The following is a 25,983-nucleotide window of genomic DNA, read 5'->3' on the forward strand; positions in this document are numbered from 1 at the left end:
TCACTGTTATCCTCTGTTTATGTGGCCGTATGGTTCTCTCATGATCACCTTAATGGCATATTTGAAGTGACTCAACCTCGGTAAGTCAGCTGATCTCTAGCTCCTTGACATTTGGACTTCCTGCGAAAAAACAGTGTCAGTCAAATTAGAAGAAAAGCAGCTTAACAAAATAAAAGACCAGTGAATAGAAAACATTTACCTTCAAACACAAGCAGAAACTTGTGTGGAGCTACAAAACTTCACAAAGACTCTACAACCACAAACCCTCCCACTTATTTCAAACTGCAGCCAATCGCTCTCCTGAAGCCCCATGCTTCTAACAAGTTCATTGGCTGCCATCTCAGAGAGATCCGAACAATTACTCGCAGTCATCCATCTCTCCGCAGACAAACACACAATAAAACCTCATTTTCAGTCAGTAGAAAGGCTGTGAAAAGAGTGATACAAGTGTGTGTGTGTGAGGGGTGATGGGGAGGTGGATCAGGACAGCTGTCAACAAGCTATTGTCTGAAGGGAATACAGAGCAGATCACACACACCAACAGCTGCTAGGGGAACAATGACTCTTCATCTTTAAATATAGCAGCCTGTTGCCAACTACAAGCTTCTGTGGAGTAATTAATGTTGGGGAAAAAAAGGAGCCTACTATTTTAAGTCCATAAATAGTGAAGGTCAGACTTCTTCTGTGCATACTTAAGATCCTGTAGGTGCATATGGACTATGCTGCTTGAACAGTCTGCATCCAACAGTCAAATTCTCTACATATTTGCCATTCCAGCCTAAGCCGGGCTAAACTCCTGCTGACATAGTTATGAAAGTTTTAGTAGAGCTCCAGGCTTAACTGTTTTTACGTCTCGTTCCCCCCAAAATGATCCTCAAATTATCTACAGTATCTCATTAAAACAACCGGCCGGCTTACAAACACAATGGGAATTGCAGGAGTTTAGTCAGACAAGCAGAATTAGATCCTCTAATTTGATGTTTCCGAGTCAAGTGCTGGCACGTTCGTCTGACAAAGGGAGTGAAGCAGGAAGCCAAGCACAGACACCCGGGAAGGGCAGGTAAACAAAATGGCTTACACACTAGTCTTGCCCTGCCAAACTCACACCCAGCCTTTCTGAAGGTACAAGTTAGTAAAGAAAGCTTTTCTTTCTATCAAGAGGAAACTCACCTTCACAGGTTGCCTTGAGTTCCTCAGTCTCACCTGGGTTTCTCCTTCGTGTGTTCGTGTATTTCAAATCACACAGGACAAACCTGTTTGACAACTCATGTGTGCTGCTCCTGAGGCCACCCCCTTCTTTTGATTTGTCCAATCAGTCTCTTACAAGGAAAAACACAGGCTTGCTTTTTTTGGTCATGTGACCCTATCATTGTCATCTGCTCTCAACAAAGTGATAAGCACCGTTTCCCAGAATCCAAGAGTGGAGCAAGGAAACTGCAAGCAAAGCACCAATACGTACTGAAACTGTTACAAAGGTTAAGTCGAAAGTTGCTTAAAAAAATAAATTAAAAAAGTAAGTATTTCTCACTAGTAGTTGAAAAACACAAAACATGTACTTTTCCAATCCCTCCATGATTCCTCTACATTATATCCAGACAGTTCCTGCTGTTCAAAGGTCGGTGCTGAGACTGTACACACATTTAGGCAAGCAAGTTAAACAAATTTACTCATATATGCAGCATACAGTCAGAGAAACACAAGGGTGTTACAGACTCTTGCTTTTGCCCCAAATAAAACCAGCAACAACAGTGACCTACACCAAGCATAGAAAAATAAATGACACTCCAATGACGAGTGAGTACAGACTTTAAGAACGTTTACAGATTTTGCAGCGTTTCATTTGAACTATACAAAAAAAAAAGATAAGCGACCTCCAAAAACTCACACAAATTACACTTTTGATTTTCAAAGTCTGAAACAACCACAGTTTGCTGAAGTCATTAAACGTCACCTCCAAACTACTGGGCTATTCAGTGTAAGTATAACTGTAGTATTTTACAGCCACATACAGATTGCACATAAGAGCACAGGAAAGTGGTTACAGTAAGTCAGACATAAAAATATATTCTTTTTACAAAATGTGCTGGAGCCAGTTTAACAGATATTTTTGCCTGGTCTGCAGTCTTTGTCCCATCTTAACTTTGCTCTTAAGTCAGTTGGATATAACTTAGATGCAGCCTCCAGGAGTGAGAGGGCTCAGGAGACAGACACCCTCTCTACATTTATAATTAAGGCTGAACTGGTTAATCCAGAACCATACATCAGGACTTCCCTCAGGGACTTTACATGAGCATTACCATTTCTTCTCCACTCCCCTCATGTTTATAAGCCATTGTCGCATGTCATTAACTTTTAACTGCGCTCTGTTTGTGTTTTCTATTGTTTTTTTGGTCTTCACCTCTCTACAACCCTCTTTTTCCTCTTCTCTTTCATCTCACACCTCAAACTGGTTGCACCACACAACTGCTCCACCCTGATCCTGGTTATGATTTCTTCCTCCTCGCTGTTGTCAAGTGCCTGCTCATATGGGAACCTTACTCTAATATTGTGGGTTCTTCAAAACAGAAAACACAGCGAGTTGATGGTTGCATCCTGAGCTTGACTTGTGTGTTGTATTTAAAGTAATCATCCTTTGTATCTTCCATTTTTTCCGGAAGAGAAAATGCTTTCTGCAGTTACCTGTGCAGTTTGAGATGGCCCCTCAGCTTTATACATCAGCCCGACTTTAATTTACACTGTATCATTTAGGCACATTTAAACAACAGTGAGAGCTTGTCTGTAAAACTGGCCCCAGGTTACATGTATTACTGTGTGTTATGGTAGTGTTTAAAAGTTCAGTTCAAACAAGTATGAGCAAACTTACAAAGGTGTGTAACAAATAATGACTCCACATTGCTCCATTCATCACTGCCTGCATGACTCATTCACCTCAAAATGAGGCGTCAACGGGAGGCAGTGACTTCTCTCAGGTTTATTTTGCTTCCCTTTGCTAAGTCAGGAACTTTGGCTGTGGTTCACCCTTGGATAAGTCTAAACATGTCATCTCGATCTGACATTACATCGCTGTCACAAAGCCGATAAACATCAGAATGATGATGGTCATTCGTTTTTCCTTTGCACCATAATCTAAAAAAATAACATGCTGTGTTTTTAACGTGGTTAGCTGTTTGTGGTTAGGAAATAGCACAGTTTTTATCTTTGTCCTTTGCACCCAGGCTGTGAGCTCTTCTCCGCCTTATGCTGCCCCTCAGGCCAAAGTCCCTCTGCCCCTCCTTCCCCTCCTCTCCGCCTACGTCTTTGCCCTCCTCGGGCGGCTGCTTTCGAAGTTGCGGGGGTAGAGGAATGGGCTGTCCCAGGAAGTAGCCCTCTTCCTCTGAGTCTGAGGATGAAGAGCAGGTAGAACAGCAGTCTTCGTGTTTGTATTGTCCCGGATGGAGAGTCAGAGAAGAGCCATCGGAGCCGCCTCGGCTGTCTCTGTCTTTCTCGCCTCTCCAGTCTAGGGAGTCCAACCTGGGCCTGTCGGATTGCGAGCGTCGAGATCGCCTCTCTGACCCCTGGTGTAGAGCAGGGTCTGAAGGGATGTGGGAACGACCCCAACCTCGCCTTAAATGGCGTTGCTGGTACGAGGATCCATCTGGAATAAAAAGAATGAGTAACTATGAGAAACACACACAAAAGAAAACTTCATTTGAATGAGTTAATATTCAAAGTGCCTGAAGACATACCCAGCAGATCCATGTGTGGGGGGACGCCTTTCTTCAGATGTAACCTGCTTCCGAAACCTCCCTCCCCCTCATCTTCATCCTCCTGGTTTTCCTCACCCTCTTGCAGCCCCTCCTTATTCTCATCTTCATCCTCATCCTCGTCCATAGAGTAGCTGCTGCTGATTGGCTCTCTGAAGCTGACTCTGGCTGTGTTGCTGCGAGTCAGCGGGGGTGGAGAGTCACAGGGTCTGTCCTCTGGTTGCTGGAGTTTTGGTGAAGGTAAATCCCGGGGCAACAAGTCACGAGACTTCACGGGCAGGGGAGGTGGGAGGACCGAGGGGTTGTCCAGAGGAAGAGGAGGCGAGTCAGGTGAAATGAGTTTGTTCACATGAGAGTTCTTTTGAGGAGGATTTGCTGAAGAGAGAAAAATAGAAGACATATTGTAGTTAAGAGACAATGAAAAAAGGGTTATAAGAAGCATATAATAGTCATGCCAGTATCAGTGGTTTCTGATACCTTGCATAACTTTATTTGTCTTTTCCACCCAAGTTCTACAGTCAATTTCAGTAGAGGTTCCTCTTGAATTAAGACCACTTAGTCCAGTACTTCCATTTAGCTCTCCTTCGGGCTGGGGACTACTGCCTGGAAGTTTGATAGCACAGTTCCCTGGAAGTAAACTGTAATGTGGAATGTCACTGGGCCAAGAAGGACCTAAGCCATTCCCTAAATGAATGTGTGGAAGAGGTGAGTACGAGCCTCTTTGACGAGGATGATGACTGGGTGAAGGAACTCCATTCTGAACTGGAGCCGTGCAGTGGACACCTGAGAGAAGCAGAGAAAATAAATGTGTTACAATAAGCACAAAAACATAATCCATGTGAACTCACTGCACAACAGCTCCACCGTTATTCACCTCTGGTTTCCACTGCAGTATGAATGCAGTCTTTTGCAGGAGCTATAATGGGGTTGATGCCCTCTAGTGGCTGCAGTGGAGAACCACACTGTAGCTTGTGGTGTTTCTCTGCTGTCCCATACTGTCTGTTATGGTGAGGCGATCTAGTCTGCAGAGCAGAGTCGCAGGAATCCGAGTTATTGGGGTCTTCTCCCAGAGAGCAGGACCTGGAACAGAAAATAAGGCCCCTGCGAGGGAGGAAGGGACGCCCCAGGAGAGGTAGCTGACAGCGGGCGCAGCAGAAACACGAGTCCACAGCGTGCCAGTGCTGACCGTCGTATGTCATTTGACCCTGGTCGATACCTGAGGAAATATTTGTGTGTCAGCTGTGGAATTTTAAAATCAATCTTTATTACCTCAGAACACATTTAAAAGCAATGCATAACACTTTATACTATTGGTCAGTAGTTACTTGTTAGAACTCTGACATTAGTGATGCGAGTGATGTGCCCTTAGAGAACAAATATGGTGTATTACAGGCTTCTTTGTAAGAATATACCATCATCAGAATATCTGCTTACGGGATACATGTAAAAGTTTGCTTAAAGTATCACGACGTGTCTTTGCTTCATCACAGCTAACACCTTTCTCACTCAGCACTACATCCTACATGAAAAAGACAAAGGGTCTCTTTAGCATACAGGAGATCACATTACAATGATGCAGAGCTGTTATTAAAATGATTCACAATTTAAAAAAGGCAGACATCATCTTCATGCTCTCAGGCAAGTATTGCAAACTAATCCAGATCCAGATTTTTAAAATTAATTCATGCATGCTGATTTTTTAATTTTCAGGCATGGTGGAGGTGTGCAGTCTCTAGCTGCTCTTCTTGATATATTAGTAAATTATTATAAGTCCTTTTGTAGGCTCTGATGATGAATAACAACATGCTAAAACTATGCAATATTATAAAAAAGTGACGTCAAAAAGATGGAATGATTAAAGACAAATAAACACTTACATTGCTGGTATATACAAATTAGGCTGGTAATGTGAAAACATGGCTTCACTATAAACTTAATTCATTAAACTTAGTTCAGTACCTATGTGTTCTCCACAGGTATCACAGTACTCTGCGTACAGCGACTCGTAGCAGGAGCAGCAGTACGGTCGACTCTCTCTCATGATGTAACGCTGGCCGCCCAGAGCAGCCTCACATTCAAAACAGCAGAAGTGCTTCATGTGCCAATATCTTCCTTCAGCCTCCGTACACTCATCTGCTAGAATAATCTAGGTTTAAAAGAAAGTGAGAGACAGAGAGGTAATTTCACAGGTACAGAAGTAAGTAAACTTTAGAAGACAGAAGAACTAGGTTAACAAAACAGAGTACAAAATATCCAATCAGTGCCGTTCTGTTTGTAGGCTTAGCCACTCCCTGGGTCTAACCGCCAGTTGTAGGTCAGTTGCGGTAGATCCATTTGTCAACTATCTCAACTAATCCCTTAAGTCACAGCGATGAGCTATTCAAAACCAGAAGACACCAACAGAAAATTCTACAAATAGCATGCACTGGTTCTGGGAAACGCTAAAATACAACAATAGCCAATCTGGGAATGGCTACATGAGAAAGGAAAGATATTTGAACTGGATATTCTGAAGTCATGCACACTTATGTCCCTTATTATTTAATGACAAATGAAGCAGACATAATATCTGAAGCTGATTCAAAGTCTTGAATTTGTACTTTAGCTTTTCACTATAAATTTACTTATGAGGCCCAAAGAGATGTCAATGCAAGTGAGGAAGGCCATCATAACGAGTGGCCAAATCAACAACCTGCTCCACCACAGAAGACAACTAAACTGCATAATGACTTATGAGAATTATTTCCATGGTTAAGAAAAACACCTGCATAACATCCAGCCAAGCAAATCAAGGACATGGGTACATCAAAGTCTACAATTAAGAGAAACCTTTATGAATGGAAATACAGAGTTTCCAAAACAATGGTAACCATCAAGAACAAGAAGGCCAGATTAGATGTTGCAAGAAAGCATTTAAAAAAAAAAGATTCTGGGGGAAAAAAAAATGGACACATGAAATCAAGTCACCTGATGCCAGCCCAACAGACCATGATTTTCAGTTATTAAATACAAAACTAAATTCAGAGACCCACAAATAAGCAGCAACTGAAGGCAGCAGCAGTAAAGGCCTGCCAGTGAATCTAAAAGCAGGAAACAGAATTTGGTATGTCCATTGATTCCCCTAAGGCAGTCATTTTTTACACTTTATCCAAGTATAGAAACAAATATTCATATTTAAAATTAAAATTAATGTTGAGCCTCTGAAAGTGGGGAGTATGTAAAAAATGTGTGCGATTCCAAAAAAAGTTAACATAAATTTCTTTGTTAAACCCCTTTAATTAAAGCTGAACGTCTGCACTTAAATCACATACTAACTGTTTTATTTACAATCCACTGTGGTGGTGTACAGATGAGAAAAAATACAAAAATTGTGTTCTGTCCAAAAAAATTAAGAACATAACTATATGTTTTTCTCTCCTACTGTAGTTTACTTCCACAAACCTGCAAAAAAACATCAACAAACTATTTTGTGTAACTTCCCAGTTGTACTAATAGCCTCCCAAGTGCATTTAGCAACTTGGCATTTTTTATTTGTGTTAGAGAACAATGCCACCTGTGACTAATTGACTAATGCCCTCACTATGAAAATTCAGTCACTGCTAACTCTAACTAACTCACTAATGTTTCACCCATTCACGTCATGTTTTATGACATTATGCTGACTTGCTGGCTCATTCTCATTCAGCTGCCTGGGGATGGACTCAAACTCCACCATCTTGGGCTGCAGCTGTTACTGTAGCTCTTGTTCTCCTCTATAGATTCGCTGCTAGCTAGCAGGCCACTCTAACCAGAAGTAGCAGCAGGTGGTGCACCGACACTGAGCTCACGCAGGCTTTGGACACGAACAAAGACTATCATCACCAACTTCTCTCCAGGATGATAGAGCTGGCGTGTGGCCGTGGAGAGGCAGTTATTGTTTGTTAAAGTAAGTCTACTCTTCCTTGTACACCTCATATATATAATTCTTTAATAACACAAGTGTGCACACTCCCCCTTTTGCATGCACTCATGTATACAAATAAAATACATTACTGTGGGAAACATTTAAAAACATTTAATACTGTTGTTGCTGAGATTTTATATTAAAACAAAAAAAAAAAAAGCAAGAGGATTTTGGGGAGACAATCACCTCATCGCAGGCCTGGCAGCGGGGCTTAAGCCTTTCAGCGTGGTGCCGACCGCAGTATATCTGTCCATCCTGGTAGAAGTAGATCAGATCGACCAGCAGTTCGCTGCAGGAGGCACACTGGAAACACTGAGGATGCCAACAGCTGCCGTGTCCTGCCCGACTCGCAAACACGGCTATATCACCCCCGCAGATCTGTCTGCCACACTGGAAAAATAGATGGGTGTGGGGTGGTGCAGAGGGAAGCAAGTTAGGTGGTATATCCTTTGACAAAATGGTAAATGCTCCAGGTTGCACAGCAATTTACTTCCACAGCCCTGTAATCATGTGGCCCCTGAGCTGTGCCTGTATCTACTTGCACCTACACTGACTTCATTCTTCATGACTTGGACGTGCTCTTTTTATGCTTTCATATGTGAGGTTTATAACTTTATGTCGGCCTCAACAGGAAAAAAAATCTCTACCTGCTGGCAGATTGCTCCAGTCATAGTTACTGGGAAAAGTCTTACAACACCCCGGCCCAGGTTTTCTCTTTTTCTCTGCTGACTGAACAGACACAGCTCCTTTTTCTCCTCCTCATCCAGAGAATTACAGTACTGGGGCTGAAAAAGACACAGAAACTCACATCAGCATTCAAACAACTAGACCTAAAGTATGTATGTATGAAGACTGTCATTAACAATTTATCTGTCAATTATTTTAATGACAGTAAAGTGTAAAACTCTCATCCCAAACCAAAAGATAGCAAGTAAGAGTCTGCGTTATCCATGTCCCCTGTATTTATTTTCAAGAAATATCTTTCTCTGTTAAAGCTGACATTCATGTGTTGCAGCTGTGAAACCTTTTCATTCTTTTCTTTAATATATTTGTTGTATAATTGAAGCAGAAAGGACCATTATTAAGGATTAACAGACTATTTTATTGTAAAACTGGCTTTAAAAATGACTATAGGAAGAGATTAAAATATAATTTATTTTTTCCAAAAGTTGTGAATTTCCTCTTTACCTACCAATCACCCAAAAAAGAAAAATTAAAAGAAAGAAGCTTAATAAAAAGAAATAAGGCTGGTTGTTGATTTTCTTTGTTGCTTTTTTAAACTAAAAAAGGCACATCACCCCTATATTCAAGTCTAAAGCATCCAAAGTCAGAGTCGCAGAGATGTTACCTCACTGTCGTGGGCTGGAAGCTGGTGCAGCAGCTGTTTGATTCGGTATCTCTCTCCTGGACTGTTCACATAAGGCACCCTGTCCTCTGGTAAGCAGCTAAAATATTGGTAAACCTGAATGACAAGACAATTATGCTCATATAGAGAATATAAACACCCACTTATCCAAATATAGAGCAATTTAATTTACAACCAGTCTATGCACGAACATGTCCAAGTAAATGAGCATCACGTAGGCCTGCACAGCATTAATTTATGTCTCGACTTCTCTTGTGCACCCTGATTGTTACCTGTTCAGGCTTGAGCCCAGGTGGAACCCATGCATACTCCTCGGAGGCGCAGCCTGAGTCGTCATCAGAGATGGAGTGTCTCTGGAAGTCAGATACTAGCTTTGTCATCATCTTTTCCAGCTGCCCTGGCACCGGGCGCACAGCATGCTCTTCTCGTACACACTTGCAGTGCACACAAATCTTCCTGTGGAGACAGAGGAGTTCCCGAGGCAAAACTGAACTAATGTCAAAAATCTTGGTAAACACAACTCCAAGTGTTCTCCTGGATCTTCGAGTGGCCAGGTGTAAAATACAAAGTTTTTAACCTGATTTCAGATGTATCCGTAAGATTTTTTTCACTGTGACCATTAAAACATATTAAACATTTATTTAAGCCAGACTTTTATTAGGATTAGGCCACATTAATGCAGACACTTCCACTGTGCATAACCATATTATTTATGAACACACGCTGCGTTGGAAACATTACGTCACAAACCGGCCCACACACTCTGCGAGACTCCCTGCCGTCACAAATTACTAATACAGCAGTTGTCACAATCTGATTAGGGGCTACGCAATCTACAGATCACTATCTCAGACCAGTTCATGCCCTCATTACACCAAGATCTTACAGGATCTGCATCAGCGCCAGCACATCCAGAGTATTTTTCTACCAAACAAGCAGGAAATCAGGTCATTGGCATAAGCTTAGCTGTCAATCCGGGGCAGTTAGGACTGGGAGGTGAAGACGGGAGCAATAATCTCCCTCAGCCTCGTATTACAACCTATCTTGTCCTCAGACTGTTACAATCAATCTGGTGGTGGGTGTGCCTGTGTGTGGGACCAGTAGAGTCAGAATAAAGTGCCCTGGGCTAACAGTGAGGCGTGGGTGTCACGTTTTTTGTTGTTGTTTTCTGGAGATTGAACAATATGTCCATAAGCAGCATGTATTGCATGTGTACATCTCTGTTGCGATTGCATAACAGTCTGCCAGCTGGCACTTGTGGCTCAAGTTCACAAGGCACAAAGCTGCTTTATATCAGCGCCCAACCCCCACACGACCAAAAAGCCCACACACACCATCACACAACTGCTTGTAAAATGCATGAGCACTCCACCTCTAATCAATTGCCTCATAAAAATCATCCAGGTGACAGCCAGTAATCACTGCATGTCTTTACCCAACACAAGGTAATTCTTGAATAGTTGACAAAACAGAGATGAGAAGTACTTCTATGGGATTCCAGTTCCTTTTCTCAGGCCCAGAACTGCACATTCAGTATATGCAGCTGTCTTGCATTGGCATGTTCTATGCACATGGCTGCCAAGCAGTTAGCACCAATATAAATAATTATAAACACAGCAAGAGAGCTTAAGCTAAGCTACAGTGGCACAAATCTGTTTCCCAGCTGTATTTATGTGGATTCCTATGCAAATAAAAGGTTAGGGGAATGAAGATGCTCAGCAGGTGACCTGGCACTATGGGACACAGATGGTAGATTCTCCACCCTCTCACCCCACCAGTACCACCAGCAGTCTGCGCACCACGAAAGCATTAGCAAGTGCTTTAATTACAAGCAGGTGCCAACTCTCACATGCAACCTACAGTTACCGAGACAAGAGCCAATTTGGAAGTATGTGGGGTATACAGGTATTACAGGAAAATCTCAAATTATGCCTCTCTGTGCAAATGCCTCTGCAGGTATTTTACCAAATTAGGGTCCCTGTTTGAACAGATGCACATGCCAAATTATTGACATATGCTACACTTTGATAAAACACGTTCCGTCTGATATTAGCCCTGTTTTGTCTTTTATTTACACACATTGTCACAGATCATTGAAATATCCATTTGTTTACATTTATAAACTAATTTAAAGGGTGATTTTTTTTTTAGCAAGATTTCTGTTCTGGTGGATGAAACTGTATGACTGAAATCAAGAACAGGCTACAGAAATGTGATAGTAGTGTCTAGTAGTGCCTTTCTTCTTTTATACAAAGATGGGGTACACGCACATGTTCCAAATGCCCTGTAAATATACAACCATAAATCTAAAGGCAGTAACCCCAGTATATGGTTATCTGCAGTTATCGTACAGAAACTCAGGAAGCTTTTCTAAAACATTCCCATTTTATGGCTCTTTTGCAAGTAGCTGTTTGATCATGACTTTAGAAACACACAAACAGAGGGCTATTTCAGCAGTGCCATTTACCAAGCTGTGCGGTGCTGAGCCTAGTCCTGTTCTATTACTTCATTCACAAGCCTCTGATGTAACACATCTGCGCTCTGTCCCCTCTGGATATGTGCAGCGCCACGTTGAGCACTGATGAGTCAAAAACTCTACCAAGAACGACCAAAAGAGACAACATCCAGTCAAAAAATACTTGCATGACATTTTTAGAGCAGGTTCTGCTGAGAGTTGCAATGGTCCCTGTCGGCTGCTATTTTGCAAATGGCAAAAAGCACTGAGGGTTTTTGATTGGGTTACATATCGTGAGTGGTGCCTTACTTAACAGAAGTCTGCCGCTTAAATAAATTTTAAGATTGATTCAATGATACCACTTAAACTGGTTAAAAATCCTGGTGATAAAAAAAAAAAAAAATGTAGTGCTGTGCCCAAACTTTTTAAATGCAAGAAAAATGCAGCATTAATCCAAGTGCAACTACTGCATGCAAACAAGAAACACACCACTCAACAGTTTGTAACAAAAGAAGCCAATGTGCAGTTTTTTAGTGGGTTTTTCTTACATGTGTAAGAAAAAGTTAGTTTGTTTTTATTAAGACATGGCAGATGACGCTTTCACACTCTGCCTCTAAGCTTGCTTTAGCCAACCAAATCACAATCACCGATACGTCCGGTAAAACTGATTCTGTTATTGTTAATGGTGTATCTTTTGTTTGTATTACTGGCTATAGCAACTGAATAATACTAAATGAACTTAATAGTCTGACTGAAAACATACAGATAAGAAGTGTGTGTTTTTCCACCGACAGAATGATTAAATGGAAAGATAAAAAAAACGAAACTAATGATTTACAATTTCTTCCCTTTGGTTACTGGGCTAGCCAGTAAAACTTTACCCTGCACTATCACTGATTTCTAAGTCTTTAAATAAAGCCGCCCTTCTATTATGTTACCATGTCCTCAAAAGGTAATGCGCGATATATAATAAGCCAGTTGTGTACAAGGAGGGATTGAGTAACAGCAGTATCAGTACATGACCTCATATTGCACACTATACAGATAATTTTACAAAGTGTACAAAACAACATAAAGTCAGACTAAGGAACAATAATCATCTAAAAGCATTTTCCTTCACATCTCCCAACTTAATTATTATTTGAGTTTCTTTTCTGTCTAATCCTAACAGTAAAATCTGGTTTCTCCATTACCTGTTGTAACCATGACAAATTAGTCCGGCTTGGCCTGTTGATGGAGTCCCATGCAGACTTGTTCTGTTCTTGCATCCAGTAGGTTCCTACTGCCTTGCCGTCTGTCTGTCAGTGAGAGCAGGATATTCTTTGGCAGGTCCTTTCCATCTGATAATTTCTCTGTCTGAGCAGCTCTTTTCAATGTCCCCCTATAGCCCCCACTCCCACGCTCCTCCGCCCCGATAGTAGGTGCAAACAAAAGGCTCTGAACGGAACCATACACTACACAAAATGCAAACACAGATCTCAAAGTACACACAAGCCCTGTGACTTTTAAATCTGCCCACAAAGATAAGCTAAAGTGTACATGCCATGAACGTTTCAATTAAGCCTCTCAATTTACTCACGCTGCCTTTGAAGATATGAAACATCAAGTGACAATCACGATGCATAAAGTCACTGCGTCTTTCCTCCCCTGACCAGACTGCTGTAACTGATTCATAACAGATGGACTATCTGTAGCTTGTATGCAGTTATTAATCATAAGCGGAGCAGATTTTGATCCTGTGAGCAATGCTGTGCTGTAGAGTGGAGTATTTATAATGTTATGTGATCAAGATGGCCATGCATGAGTACAAAGTGTCTCTAGTGATATATCAAACCGACAGCATGGCTCATGGTCTCTGTGAAGTCACGACACATCTCCGAAGTCATAGCGGCTCATCCGACTTTGGTGAAGATGAATGATGAATGATGAATGAATACCAGGAAAAACATGATTGCTCAAAAAGACGCAGCGTGATTACAATCTTTTAATAGAATGATCTGTTTTCTCTTTTTTTTCAGGATCAGCATCCGAGTCATCAGAGGTGCTTCAACAAACAGTAGATTATCCCTTTAGTCTACTGACAACAAATCAATCTGCAGCTATTTTTGACCTCACTGTTGCTTCTTAAATCTAAACACTTGGTGCTCATAATATAGTCCAGAGATTATGTTTTCATTTTGATGGTTACACAGACAAAGAAATGAAAACAAAAATTTACTTTACTACTGCTTTACCTGTTTCTTTTGCACTTTAATGGCAATATGATTGATCAGGAAGATAATCAGAAGACTAATCAATACTGACAAATTTGCCCCACTACAACTAACTTCAAGCAGCCTATCTAGCAAATTATAGTTAACTAAAATAAATAGAAAAAAAACATGTGTGGAAAAACACATTTTATTAAACTGAAAAACAATACCCCATCAGCCTTTTACGGCTGAGAGGTACGATTTGTCAACGTGTTTGTATTTTTGTATTATATTATTTTTTAGTAGTTAACAACAATCCAAAAAGTAACAACCATATCATAATAACAAACGTAAAGTAAAACTGAACATTTTTGAAGATAAAAACAATGAAATGAAATGAGGAAACCTACTGGAAACTAACTTAAAACAGTTGTAAACAAAAAGATAAAAACTGGTGAAAAAATAAATAATTCTAATCCAGACTGTGAGTGAACCTATAAATCAGCATATATTATTAAAACTGGTGAGGGGTCTAGTATAGCAGCCATATGATAACTCTTTAAAATGCTGCTGCTGGTGTGATAATCTATACCTGCAGCAGGGAACTGTGAACTCTCCACAGATCTGGTTCTAAGAAGCAGATGGGCCTCCTCCCATAACTCCCTGCCACTAATTAGTGACAGAGTAATTGCCGCATGGCCACCCAGACTAATAGCAATGGCGACTTTGAACACTTCTGAAGCGTGTTGGGGACCTGTGGGTCAAAAGTAACTCAATTCACTTGCTGCTGGGCAGCGGAAGCACCATCTGCCCCCACCTCAGTTTAAGCTGTGCCTGATAAAGCTCAGGATGAAGATGGATCACTTCCCTCTCACCGAGCATCAGCAGCTGAGCCTGTGGTCACTTGGAAGATCTTCTCCATCAGCAAAGGTGTGAGTTTAAATTGGTTATTTAGACAGATGCAATTAGTGCCAGACTCCGAGGTCTTAAAGTCTGACCCCTATAAATCTCAATCATTTAATCACTTTCATGTTTTCAGTCTTCTGGATCGCCTAAGAGACTTACAACGTCTAAACAAGACATTTATCCTTGTCAGCTCACCCAATGTCATTTCGGATCTGCCCATCAGCCAAACGAGTAATGAAAAAACGTAAACAATGAACTACAGCATTTTGTTAATGCTACACAGATTAAATGCACTGTAAACAGATCAACGTGCATGGTAGAGTGCGGCACACGTGTTTCAGATTCCGTGCTAACTTCTAAGCTTTTATCTTGACCCGAATAGAGAGAAAACTGAAAAAGGAAAAAGATAAAATTACAGGCTTTTGGCTTTATGAAGTACACATTCCTGCCTTTTGTTTTATTCTCTCATCACGAGGCCAGTTTGTCTCAACCATGTAGTACACATTAGGGGTTATAAATGCAGCCTTCATTATCAGGAATAAATCTTGTGTGTCAGTGTCAAACCCTGTGATCATCCTCAAGAGTTTCTGGGTCTGTAAGCACCAAACACAGCACAATGTAGTTGAATCACCTAGTTTCCTTCTAAGTGACTCATTCTTTAATCTTTAACCTCTGAAATAATGTGAACAACAAGCAGTAACCCTTAGCTTTGTAGTATTTGTCGAGCTGGAGCAGCCTCTGTTTTTATTCCATACATTAAAGCGTAATGAAACACAGAAGTCCCATCTGAAAAAGGAAAAGTGCACTGAAAAGCAGAAACTGGAGAGACAGAGGGGGGTTTGAAGTGGTTGAGAGGGTTGCTATCACAGCAGTAAGGCCTAATCTTATTAGCAAGATTGACAGGATTAGACTAACCAGAGACCCCACCAGCTGGATATACACTAAAGGACTAAAAGAGAGAGGACAAGGAAAGACGGGCTCAAAAGAAAGCACACAAAAACAGACCTGACAGAGGAGGTTGAATTGTTCATCAGGAGGGACTTTGGTAGTGTTTAACTCTGAACAAATAAGTAAAAGAGGTATACAGCAGTTTAAAAAGTACGAATAAGACAAATTAAACTCTCTGAACACAATGTGGACATGGTATGAAAACATTTATCCCCAATTTTTGGGTCAGCAAAAAAAGAAAAAAGATAAGAAAAATTTAACTCGCCATTTATCAATTTAAGTATTTTTTGCCCATTAAAAAACATTCAACTTAAGACTCATTCCACGAAATTATATAAAAAACAAATTAAGGTGCAATATAGGGCAGTGCAGGGCTTTGTATCTACCACTGCTGTGATATAATGAGCAGTCATGGTCATGTAGCTTTCCATTGCCCTTGAGGTCCACCCATCTGCAGTTCAGCCATAACGTTACACTTTTTCTGCTCATACATGCTTGGAACGATCTTGTCACTGAAGTGGATGTAATAGCAACGGGATATAATAGCGTGGCTCAAGCACGTTCATCATATGTTTAAGCCGCTTGTTTTGCACAAAGGAATACGGCCTCATGCCAGCAGCTATAAAAACCCCAATAGCTTTTGTAATAGCTTTAGCCCGGTGGGATCGGGCAGCAAAGGGCTGCTAAAATGCCGCAAACTCCTCTGCTCCTCCACTTGGACCACTAGCGCTGACCATGACTATCACTTGACAAACTGACCACATACTTTTTTTCCTTTTTAATGCATACATGTTTTTTGTTTGCAAAACAATTAAATAGCTAAGGGGTCGTGTTTCTATAAATCACGTTTCCAGCTAAAGTGGCATAAAAAAAAAAAAAACAGCCATAAAATCATTGCTTTTATACTTTGTTTTGCTTCTGAAGTCCAGCAGGGCAAAATGACTCTACGGTATGAAACAAACATTTCCTGCAAAGCTCACAGGCACCGCTGTCAGTGTTTAAGAGTCCTACAGTTCATACCTCCAGCCATGGACACGGAAGCCGGGGCACTGGTCTCCGCAGCGCATACAGGGTTGGCCTCTGTCTGGATCCTCTTCCTCCTGCTGAATAAAAACACAAATCACTTTAGCTCACGTAATTTCTGACTGGAACATGATTCAATTGTGCCTTTTGGCAAAAGACACAAAAGAATAAGGATATAGAGTGTTTGCTAGACATGAAGGAAAAGCATCAACGCCGGAGTGAGCTAACGAGTCCACCTAAGCCTCAAGCAGAATGTGCTTAAATTCAATCACTTCAGTCTTTAGTTTAGCATGTTTGTGGGGGGAGCGTGGGCTGTCATTACTCGTCTTAACCAGTTTATTAATACCCCCCATCCTATTATACCAAAACCTTACCGAATACTGCAAGCTTGGAGTGGCAGAGATAGACATAATATCCATGTGTTATGTCAGTGCAGATAAAGCAGCAAACAAAACGGCCAGGTATAAAAATGGTTTGGGCACTATGAATTAGGGGTGAGTTTCAAGACTGCTTTCTATATTAACGAGAAATCCCTAATATGGACAGTTTTGATTTTCAAAGTTTAGGTGAAAATGTTGATTTTGCTATGGCTGTGGCTGTCTATGTATCATGTCAGGTAAATGAGCCATAAACCAGACCTTTCAACCATGTTTGTAGAAGTTATTTCAGACTAATTAGCAGATACTGATGTCTGTGTTGCCCTTGAATAGCCTATGTTCTATTCTAGTTAACATTAGTTGATAGCTTAGCACGCCACCCTTTCACCAAAATATAGTCATTTCTGACTCAAAGAAACCAACATGGCAGCAGCCAAAGTGTTAATACTGAGGTTTTGAAATGTTTGGTCAAAGAAATCACTGGGCCACATCCTACTGGCTACATTTATACCATCTATGACTTACATGTTAATACTTCCAACTTAAAAGCAATAAAAAGCAGGTTTAGAGCCTGGTTAAAGAACTGTCTTGGGCTCTGTGGATTCAGCTTGCTAAATGAGCTTGCTTCCTTTACCCAACAACTGCATTCTACCCACTCGCCTAAATATGGTCACTATTCTCCAGCCCATCTATCTTTTATATACAGTCAGTGATGTGTACTTAACACTGTATTTGTACTAACACTGTACTTAAGGCACATAAACCTAACATCACTGATAGTTTGAGTAGATACTGTGTGCTCCGGTACGCCATGCCTGTACATAATAAAGTATTCTTATAGCTGTTTGTGTTTTTAATCAATGCAGCAGTGGGTGTTTAATTTTCTAGGTTACAAAATACACACACACACAATGGTAAGTGATACCCATAATTTGGCATAACGATCCCCTTACAAAACCTGTTTACTTGAGCTCAGCTCAGCCACACAGTTACATATTAAACTCAACAGTGAGTTCAAGCAAAGCTCTTTGTTTTGCAGAAATATATGGAGGAATACATGACAGGTAGTTAAATCCCAAATATTCCTCCTGCCAAATATGCTGACTGAGCATTGCTGAAGGCAACTCCGCAGCTTAGCACTAAATCAGCCGCTTCATATCTCAGTTCTATTGCTGCAGCTTTACTGCATACACAAAGCTCTTTTTAGAGATGGGAGGAAGGAAGCAGACACAGGATGAGAGCTGCACCCTTTCCCTCTCAGTATAGTTACTCTGTCTCTACCTTTTTTTCTCTAGTCCTTTAATATACACAACCTCTATCTTATTTGAGAAGAACTTACTGTTGACAGAGGGGAAAGCTTACAGTTCTTCCCAGGTTGGTAAACAAAAAGGAAGCTACTTAAGTGTTTTTCCCTCTGCTGAGATTCTAACTTTTTTTGGCCACAACTGGTTTGAAATTCTACATTAAAAAACAACAACAACACCACTGAGTTTAACAAGCGAAGTAATAAAATGCAGATATGTGATACAACACGGTACCTGTGCGTGCCTGTTCACCTGTCTTTATTTTTCAGGCCACACTAACCACATAATCATTGTTGTTCACGTTAAGCCTGTTTTCCCAAGCTGAGATATTTATGAGCCATCTCAGAAACTGCAGCACATTACTTTGACTAGTAATCAGGATACTTCGCTTATCTAACAGACATCTGAGGGCTGAAAGTATATTATTAGTGGAGTAAGAAACCACAGAGGCTTAAACTAAAAAAAAAGTTGCTTCAATTTTAAAAAATTTGATGGTTTGAGGAGTTATGTAGCTGTTTTTAGGGTTGATATATTGAGGTATTTTCACTAATGACAGCACAGAGCTTCGTGGGAACTAGTTAATCCAGAACTACTGTATGAGTTATAATTTGCATGCCTTTTTTAAAGCTTTGCCATTTAAAAAGAACACGATGACACACACTGGGATCAGTTTTACTCCACGCTGCCTTGCTAATTTGGCTTGGACTGCTGTTAGCAAAGCCAGGTATGAAAAGTGACAAGACGGGTTAAATGAAGCGTTCAGATGATTTCTGGGTGACTGAACCTTTCAGTTGTTATTTCCTTTGGAAGGAACGGCTGAGATGTCGCACTGACAAAGTGACAGACCGAGCCCTGGAGGCACACACTAAAAAAAAAGGTCTGTACATCTAACACAGCCCTACATATTGCATTTATTAAGGTTTCAGCGAATGAAAGTGAATAGCTGCAGGATAAAAATGCTTTTGGAAATTGTAGCTGACCTGATATGATTACACTTCAGGATACTACAGGGTGTTACTACTTTTCAATTCAAAGAGTTAAGAAATTAAATGACACTTTATATGTTTATGCTTTCGCTGTAATTTCTCTCCATTCAGACACCCTTTTGATATTTTAAGCAAAGCAGAAATTGATTAACAAAGTTTCTTGTGCCGGTGCACAAAAAAAAACTGCTTAGCTGGCCAATTTTAAGAAGTGACATCAACATCACAGAGGAAAAGAAAACAGATTTAAAAATGTTTTCTTGCTCCTTACTGGATTTCACTTTTCGTAAGAGAAACCAGTGAAACCGATGCTTGACGTTTGTTGCACTTGTCTGAAGGTGTAACACAAGTAATTTGACAAACATTATAGTCTCTCAGCCCCAATAACAACAGACATGGAGAGCCAACACTACAAAATTGGACAGAGATTTTGTACTCTAAGTCTACGTAACTTTCAAGAACAATGCAGATGTGAATGAAACCCATAGTCTGTTTACTGGGCAGCACTGGGTGACTGGTTGCAAAAACATGTGCAGTTGCATGAATGTGTATATAAAAGCGTGCCTCTCCAACTTTGATCTGTGACCTCAGTAAACACTTTTCCGATGACCTTATGTCTTAAATATTCAGTTTTAAGTCTTACTGAGAAATTGTGAAAAAAAAAAACAACGACAACAAAACGATTAACCAGAATATGCTTTAGGAAGGGTCTGACTTATGATTGAAGAGTTGCTATCCTATATTGTCGTGCCCAGTTTAATAACACTAAAAAAAATGGTTAAGTCGCTCAGCTCCATAACCTGCTAATGGATGATACCAAGGTGATTACATCCTCCAATCAGTTTATGGATTGTTTATATAAAGCCACAGAGTGTGAACATTTGTCTCTTTTTGTTTATAAACAAAATATTTGGGGGTTTTATTTTATCAAAAGTTTTGATAACCCGCCCCATCTCTTAGTTATGCTGCTATAGGTTGCTGGGAGACGTTCCATGAACCAATGAACATTTCTTCTTCTCTCTCTCAACTTTTCAAATTTTCATGTCATGAACGTTTGTCTTCTTTCTCCTATAGTTTATTTTTTGTCCTTGTCTCTCTACACACTCTTTCCTTTCTTCTATTTCAACTTACTCCCCAATCAGTTGTGGCAGAACGAGTCTCCAGGAGGGCACAGCAATCTGCCACAACTAATTGCAGATTGCTTGATTCAAACACTCACATGCTTTGTGAGTGTTTGACTCAAGACCCATTACACATGATTTAAACTTTATTGAGACTTGAGATGTTGACACGACTGTTTGTGAACTGCCTTCACAAAGTTCTGTAATACACACATTATACCATTTGGAACTTTCTTTTTTCATTCAAACAAATAAAAACAAAAACTTACGATTTTAACTAATACAAATTAGGTGATCATATCCACTCTGGAAACTAACTGAAACATATCAAAGTGGCCACCCTAGGCAGTGAAATTTATCAACTGATTTACTGGAACTATACAAAACAGATTAGAGGGTCAACATTAAAGCATAACTATTCACTCACTTAAGTGCAGACAGTAATGAAGAGCTAAGCATTGCCTCAATGGTGACGTAATAAAGAAAGAAGGATTAGGAATCCTGAGAAAAGCTTAAAATGACCTAAAAATGAGCCAAAAGAAGAACATGGAATCATATCTGTCAGTTCTATATTGTCTTATCAAGGCTACACAGACCTGAAGGTTTTGTGTGTGTTTTCTTTCAGGCTTCCACCACAGATAAAGTGTCAAGTTTGCATCCTGACAAAGAGGTTTTCCTTTTGTGTTGTGAGTGAAGGATGTGATGGGAGTGGTGATAGGAAGTTTCTTCTAAACCGAGTGTGGGTAAAGTAAATAATACATTCACAAGTCCGGGGGGGTGCGGATCATGTGTTCACACTTTGAGCGGCGTCAAGACTTTTCATATCAGGTCCTTTGTTTTCACTAAGTAGGTATAAAGTTTAATCACGTGGCATGTAACCAGGTAATGGACAAACTGAAAGACTGCCAGCTTTGTTATCTGGCATCAGCATGCAACAGCACTGGCTAACCAGGGGTTACATGCAATAATTTAAAGGAAAGGATAAATAATACATCTGAATGATATCATGTGGCCCATACTGAGGCTGAGTGAGGTAGTGGAAAAAAAATGGCTCCCCACATAAGAGAGAATGACTAAGTGTTGGTTTTGGACCTCAACGCTGAGGTGTTGGATGGATTAAGCATCAACAGGAAAGGTCACAGGTTGGGGGCCTTTGTGGTCTTAGCACGCTAAGTGGACGCTCCTCTCTTCAAACATTCTACATTTTCAGTGTCCAACATAACACCTTCCCACATTGGTCCCCTGGGACCTGCGGATCTGAGTTTTAATTGCATGAATATACTTATAGTTGTAAATGTGAGTGAGTGTGTAAGTCCTGCAGCACCATTGTCACTTTTCTGCTACGTTTACCGTATTTTCCGCACTATAAGGCACACTTAAAATCCTTTAATATTCTTTAAAAAAAAATCGACAATGCGCCTTATAATCCGGTGTGCCTTATATATGAATTCTGGTTGTGCTTGCCGACCTCGAACTGATTTTATGATGTACACGGGGCTCAAAATTCTGTCAAAAAATGTTCTAGTATGACTTTGGTAAGCTACGAAGCCACACCGCTTGATGGATTGTCTGAGCATTACGGCTACCGTAGTCAGGAGCCTCGTGGAGTAATCTGGGTCCAAAACTCCGTCCCCTTCAGGTCCCAAAGTCAAACGAACACCACAGCATCACTGAGAGGTAAAAACTGGCTAAATTATTTCATCTTCAATAAAATGATCAGTGTTGCTGCTTTACCAGGTGTAACAATTAAGTTTAACATCCAGGCATCCATGAAAACAGAATTTCTTTAATTTAACGGAGTTAGAAGTTAGCAGGAAGTTAGCTCGCTAGTTTCCACCTAGCGAGCTAACCACCTGGCTACCTGTGACAGTAACAAACCCCGCTTTCCTTTCCTCTTACATTTACTTTAATTATAAACTTTTAGCAAATCAAGGCATTGCTTCACAGGTACAACTATAATTGGTGAAAACACAGTCACTGGCCAGAACAGGCCACTGAAATTGCCCGACATACTATTTTACTTGGCCCAAGCTGGGTTATGTTGAACCCTGATTTTGCAGTCACAGTAGAAAAAGCACATGTGTTACTAATACCATGAATTAAGTGACTGCACCAAGACTCAAACCAAGGCAGCTAAAGGGATTTCTAGTTGTGACACTTCCCCTTTTCCCTCTGTTATGTTTCAATATTTTTTAGTAAAATGAAATTCAGCTATAGCCACATCTACATCTTTATTGCTAGAAAAAGTAGGCAAGTTCAGTACACATTATCTTATGACAGCAGCTTCTCAGATCCCAAATAATTGTAGCATAAGAAAGCATACAGTCAAATTTGTCAAGCTGTCATTTGGGAAGGAGTTGAGAGCACAATTAAATTGGTTATATCTTAGCAGATAAAATTGCAGATTCATTATATCAATAATAGGGAAAGTAAGAGATCGCCATCTTGAACGACAGAGTAGGGTTTTTTTCCTTTACATATTACATCTACTTGAGAGCCATATGGGAAATATTTGAATCTAATGAGGCTAATCTATCACTTCAGCACTTGAGTGCTTCAGTAAATATATTATTTGAGACACTGTGGCAAGGAAATCATGAGTTTCAAATCGCTGCTGAGGGCCTTGTTTACTTACTGTGTACACAGTCTCTATTCTCAAATCATGTACACTAATTAAATTTGTAATCCAGCCTAAATCAAAAGGCTTTTGTTCAAATATGTGTTCAAAGCTGCACTGTGGGAGAGCAAAGTCTACAGTCTATGACTTATTTATCACATTTCAATGTCGATTACACCACATTTACGCAGAAGATTTCTTGAAGAATATTTACAAGAAAAACAACAGAACATAAATTAAGATGTCTGTGTAGTGCTGTTAAATTACATGACAATTTATGACTAAAATGTATTTCAATTGCCAAGAAAAGGAAGACGTTTAATTTTCCATCAATTTTCTTAACCGCTTAACCAGCTCAATGTCGTAAAGGCTGCTAACCCAGCTGAAACAGGTTGGGAATGGGGTATGCCTCGATCCATCAGAGGGTTAAATCAACCAATTTAGAATTACCAGTTAACCCAGAGGAAACCCATGCCACTAAAGGGGGAATATGAATAACCATTTAACCACATTTAATTAAACTGCAGATCATTTCTAATCTCACATCCTGGCATGAATTACAAAGCCAGTTCATCCCTACTGAGCCTCACATAGGTCTAAAAATTGTTTAAGTTAGACGATAAGGATTTTTCATGGCTTAACAGGTCTTTGGGCCAGTGACTAACTGCATAACCATGACTGGTCTGCGTGTAGTTAAGAAAAGTCTTTGATACCTTATTTAACAGAAGTATGTCTTCTTCTGTTATTTGCAGTAATTTTGCAAACAAACTGTACTTTAGTAAGAGTAAACTGAACTCCTTTTTGAAAAATGGTTAAAAATAATTATATTGGGCTGGCTGGTTGTCCTTTAGTGGAAGACCAAAATCTCTTTGGTCACCAACACTGTTTCCTGTAGATGCAGGAAAAACCCCAAAGATATATACATAGGTGTTTAACACTGGTGCTGTAAGATGAGTTAAACCTCACTTTTCTAATGCTGGTGTAATGAGAGTGTTGCATTAAATATTCATGATATTCATTAATTCTTAAGGACTGTTATTACATGCACAGGTAGGAACAGGTGTGTGCTTTGTGTTACGATGGAGTATTTATACAAATTAACATGAAATACTATACTTTTTTTTATGTTAATTTCAATGTATAGGTTAGTTATAATAGTAGCTGGATCTACAGTCACTGAACTCACCTGGACGTTGACGTAGTCCAGGTGAGATGCGGAGCCAGATGTTCCGTGTCAAAACAGACGTAGGTGTTCTCTCGTCACTAAACTCCTGACTATTTAGGCTGCTTTATAAAGCAGCATTCCAACCACAACATAATTGAATACACAGCATGAAAGCTTGACAAAGGTAATAAACACGTCCAGGTAACAGCTACCCCATCCTAACCTGTACAGGTACAAAGATGACGCACAGTCACCCTTCTGACTACACCTGAGGCACTCGACATGATCCAAGAAACAAAGAATGTGGGACTCTGTGGCAGATAGATGATTCTATTTTTTGTTGTCCTATTTCGAGCGTAGGAAAAAAAATGTTGGAGGGAAACAAAAGCCAGGTGAAGGTGGGACGAAGTTCCGCTTGGGCTGCTTTCTGCGTTGGATTTCAATGTACTAAAAGTTCATTTCACGCCTGCTTTTACAATGAAAATGCTTCGGAAGCTTTAAATCACTCCAAACGCTACCTTGTGCTGAAAGATGATGATATTCAAAATGACCTTGAAAGTTATTAAGGTATAAATGTACGGGAAAAACAAAAAATAAAATAGGCACCTACCGAGCGGTTGGACCGTCGCTTTTTAGATCCGCGCAGGAACATGATGTTGGCTGGACGTTAAAAGCAGTTTTCCGGTGAAGAAGCAGAGCAAAGCAACGGCGAGCGACAAAAACTGTAAGTAACACGCTTGGTGTAAACTACATGCCGTTTCTTGCAGACTACCCCCGGATTCTTCTTTCCGTCTTTGCTAACTAACTAAGGAAGGAGTTTTGGCATTCGAACTGATAAACTAGCTTAAGTGTAAAATACAACCTCCGGCGGAGACTTCAAAATAAAAGAGGTACTGAAGTATATTCTTCTCGATTCTTGAGCAGAGTCAAAATTTAAGCAACGTTAACAAATAAACTTTAACTAAATATTCATTAACATTTTTACTTATTCAATTTATCACTTTGAAACCCATTGTTCAATCAAATTGATGCCGTGCCTTTTTTTATTTTGACTGTGTGGACACGGATCTGCCGCAACCTGTAACCTTGGTGAACCTCCAACTTTACCTGTCCTGCTCAACAGAGACTAGCCGACTGTCCCAAAGTTTTGGCCCGTACTTCACCTTGGCTACAAGGAAGTTGACATGGATATATGCAAAGTTTTGTAAAGTCTACCAAGACATTTTGTTTTATAAAATACGCACATTCAGAGCACAAGAGAAGTCAGCCACGTTGGCTTTAGCTTCAAATTAAATATTCCTAATGGGGCGACAAAATATGCACACAGATGGGGTTAGGGTGGGGGGTTAATATTACTCTCGAGTTCCAGTGGGAAATAGTTTGATAACATCCATCATGACCCCAAACAACGGATTATCATTGCACTGCAGGTCTTTAAAATAACACGGGTCATAAATGGTTATTGCAATTCGAAGGCAGCAGCATCAAAGCTCAAAACAAAGTAGGAAAGGATTTACATAAACACACTGTAATCTCAGAACGAAGAGTAGGGGCAGCATGTACAAACTGCAAAAATAATAATATTTAGGGGAGAGAGAAAAAAAAACTCAGACGAGATTACAGATCACAGATGTTTGCTGTACAAGGTCATTCAGATCCGGGCAGGAATTGTGTCAAATCATAGTAATTTCCGATCGTATCTGAATATTGCCCTGCTGATAAGGGGCACCAGCATAACTTTGTTGATATTAGATGGTTTTACACTTTCGTAGTGGCTTATAAGGAAAAACAGTTCACAATAGAAGAGTTGCAGACTGCTTCCATCTAGTGGCAGTGAAAT

General features: G+C 40.2%; 1 protein-coding gene across 2 annotated transcripts; it reads right to left on the bottom strand.

Annotated features, from left to right (window-relative positions):
• Positions 1-1,460: 1,460 nt before the first annotated feature.
• Positions 1,461-24,968, bottom strand: prickle3 (prickle homolog 3). Of its 2 annotated transcripts, none has more exons than XM_085393192.1 (11): positions 24,754-24,968; positions 16,574-16,653; positions 9,325-9,508; positions 9,035-9,148; positions 8,334-8,471; positions 7,873-8,076; positions 5,703-5,889; positions 4,618-4,959; positions 4,221-4,526; positions 3,726-4,118; positions 1,461-3,634 (listed from the first exon to the last, which is right to left on the bottom strand). In XM_085393192.1, exons 1-11 carry the CDS (start codon positions 24,793-24,795, stop codon positions 3,174-3,176), a joined length of 2,451 nt encoding a protein of 816 aa, XP_085249318.1. In that variant the 5' UTR covers positions 24,796-24,968; the 3' UTR covers positions 1,461-3,173. The 2 variants fall into 2 exon arrangements, with proteins under 2 accessions (XP_085249318.1, XP_085249317.1); XM_085393191.1 differs by having other exon boundaries at positions 16,574-16,656.
• Between the last annotated feature and the right edge of the window lie 1,015 nt (positions 24,969-25,983).

The sequence above is a fragment of the Rhamphochromis longiceps genome, linkage group LG20 (genome assembly GCF_057381845.1).
Source record: "Rhamphochromis longiceps isolate RC_006_pf linkage group LG20, R_longiceps_female_GT1.1, whole genome shotgun sequence".
NCBI lineage: Eukaryota > Metazoa > Chordata > Actinopteri > Cichliformes > Cichlidae > Rhamphochromis > Rhamphochromis longiceps.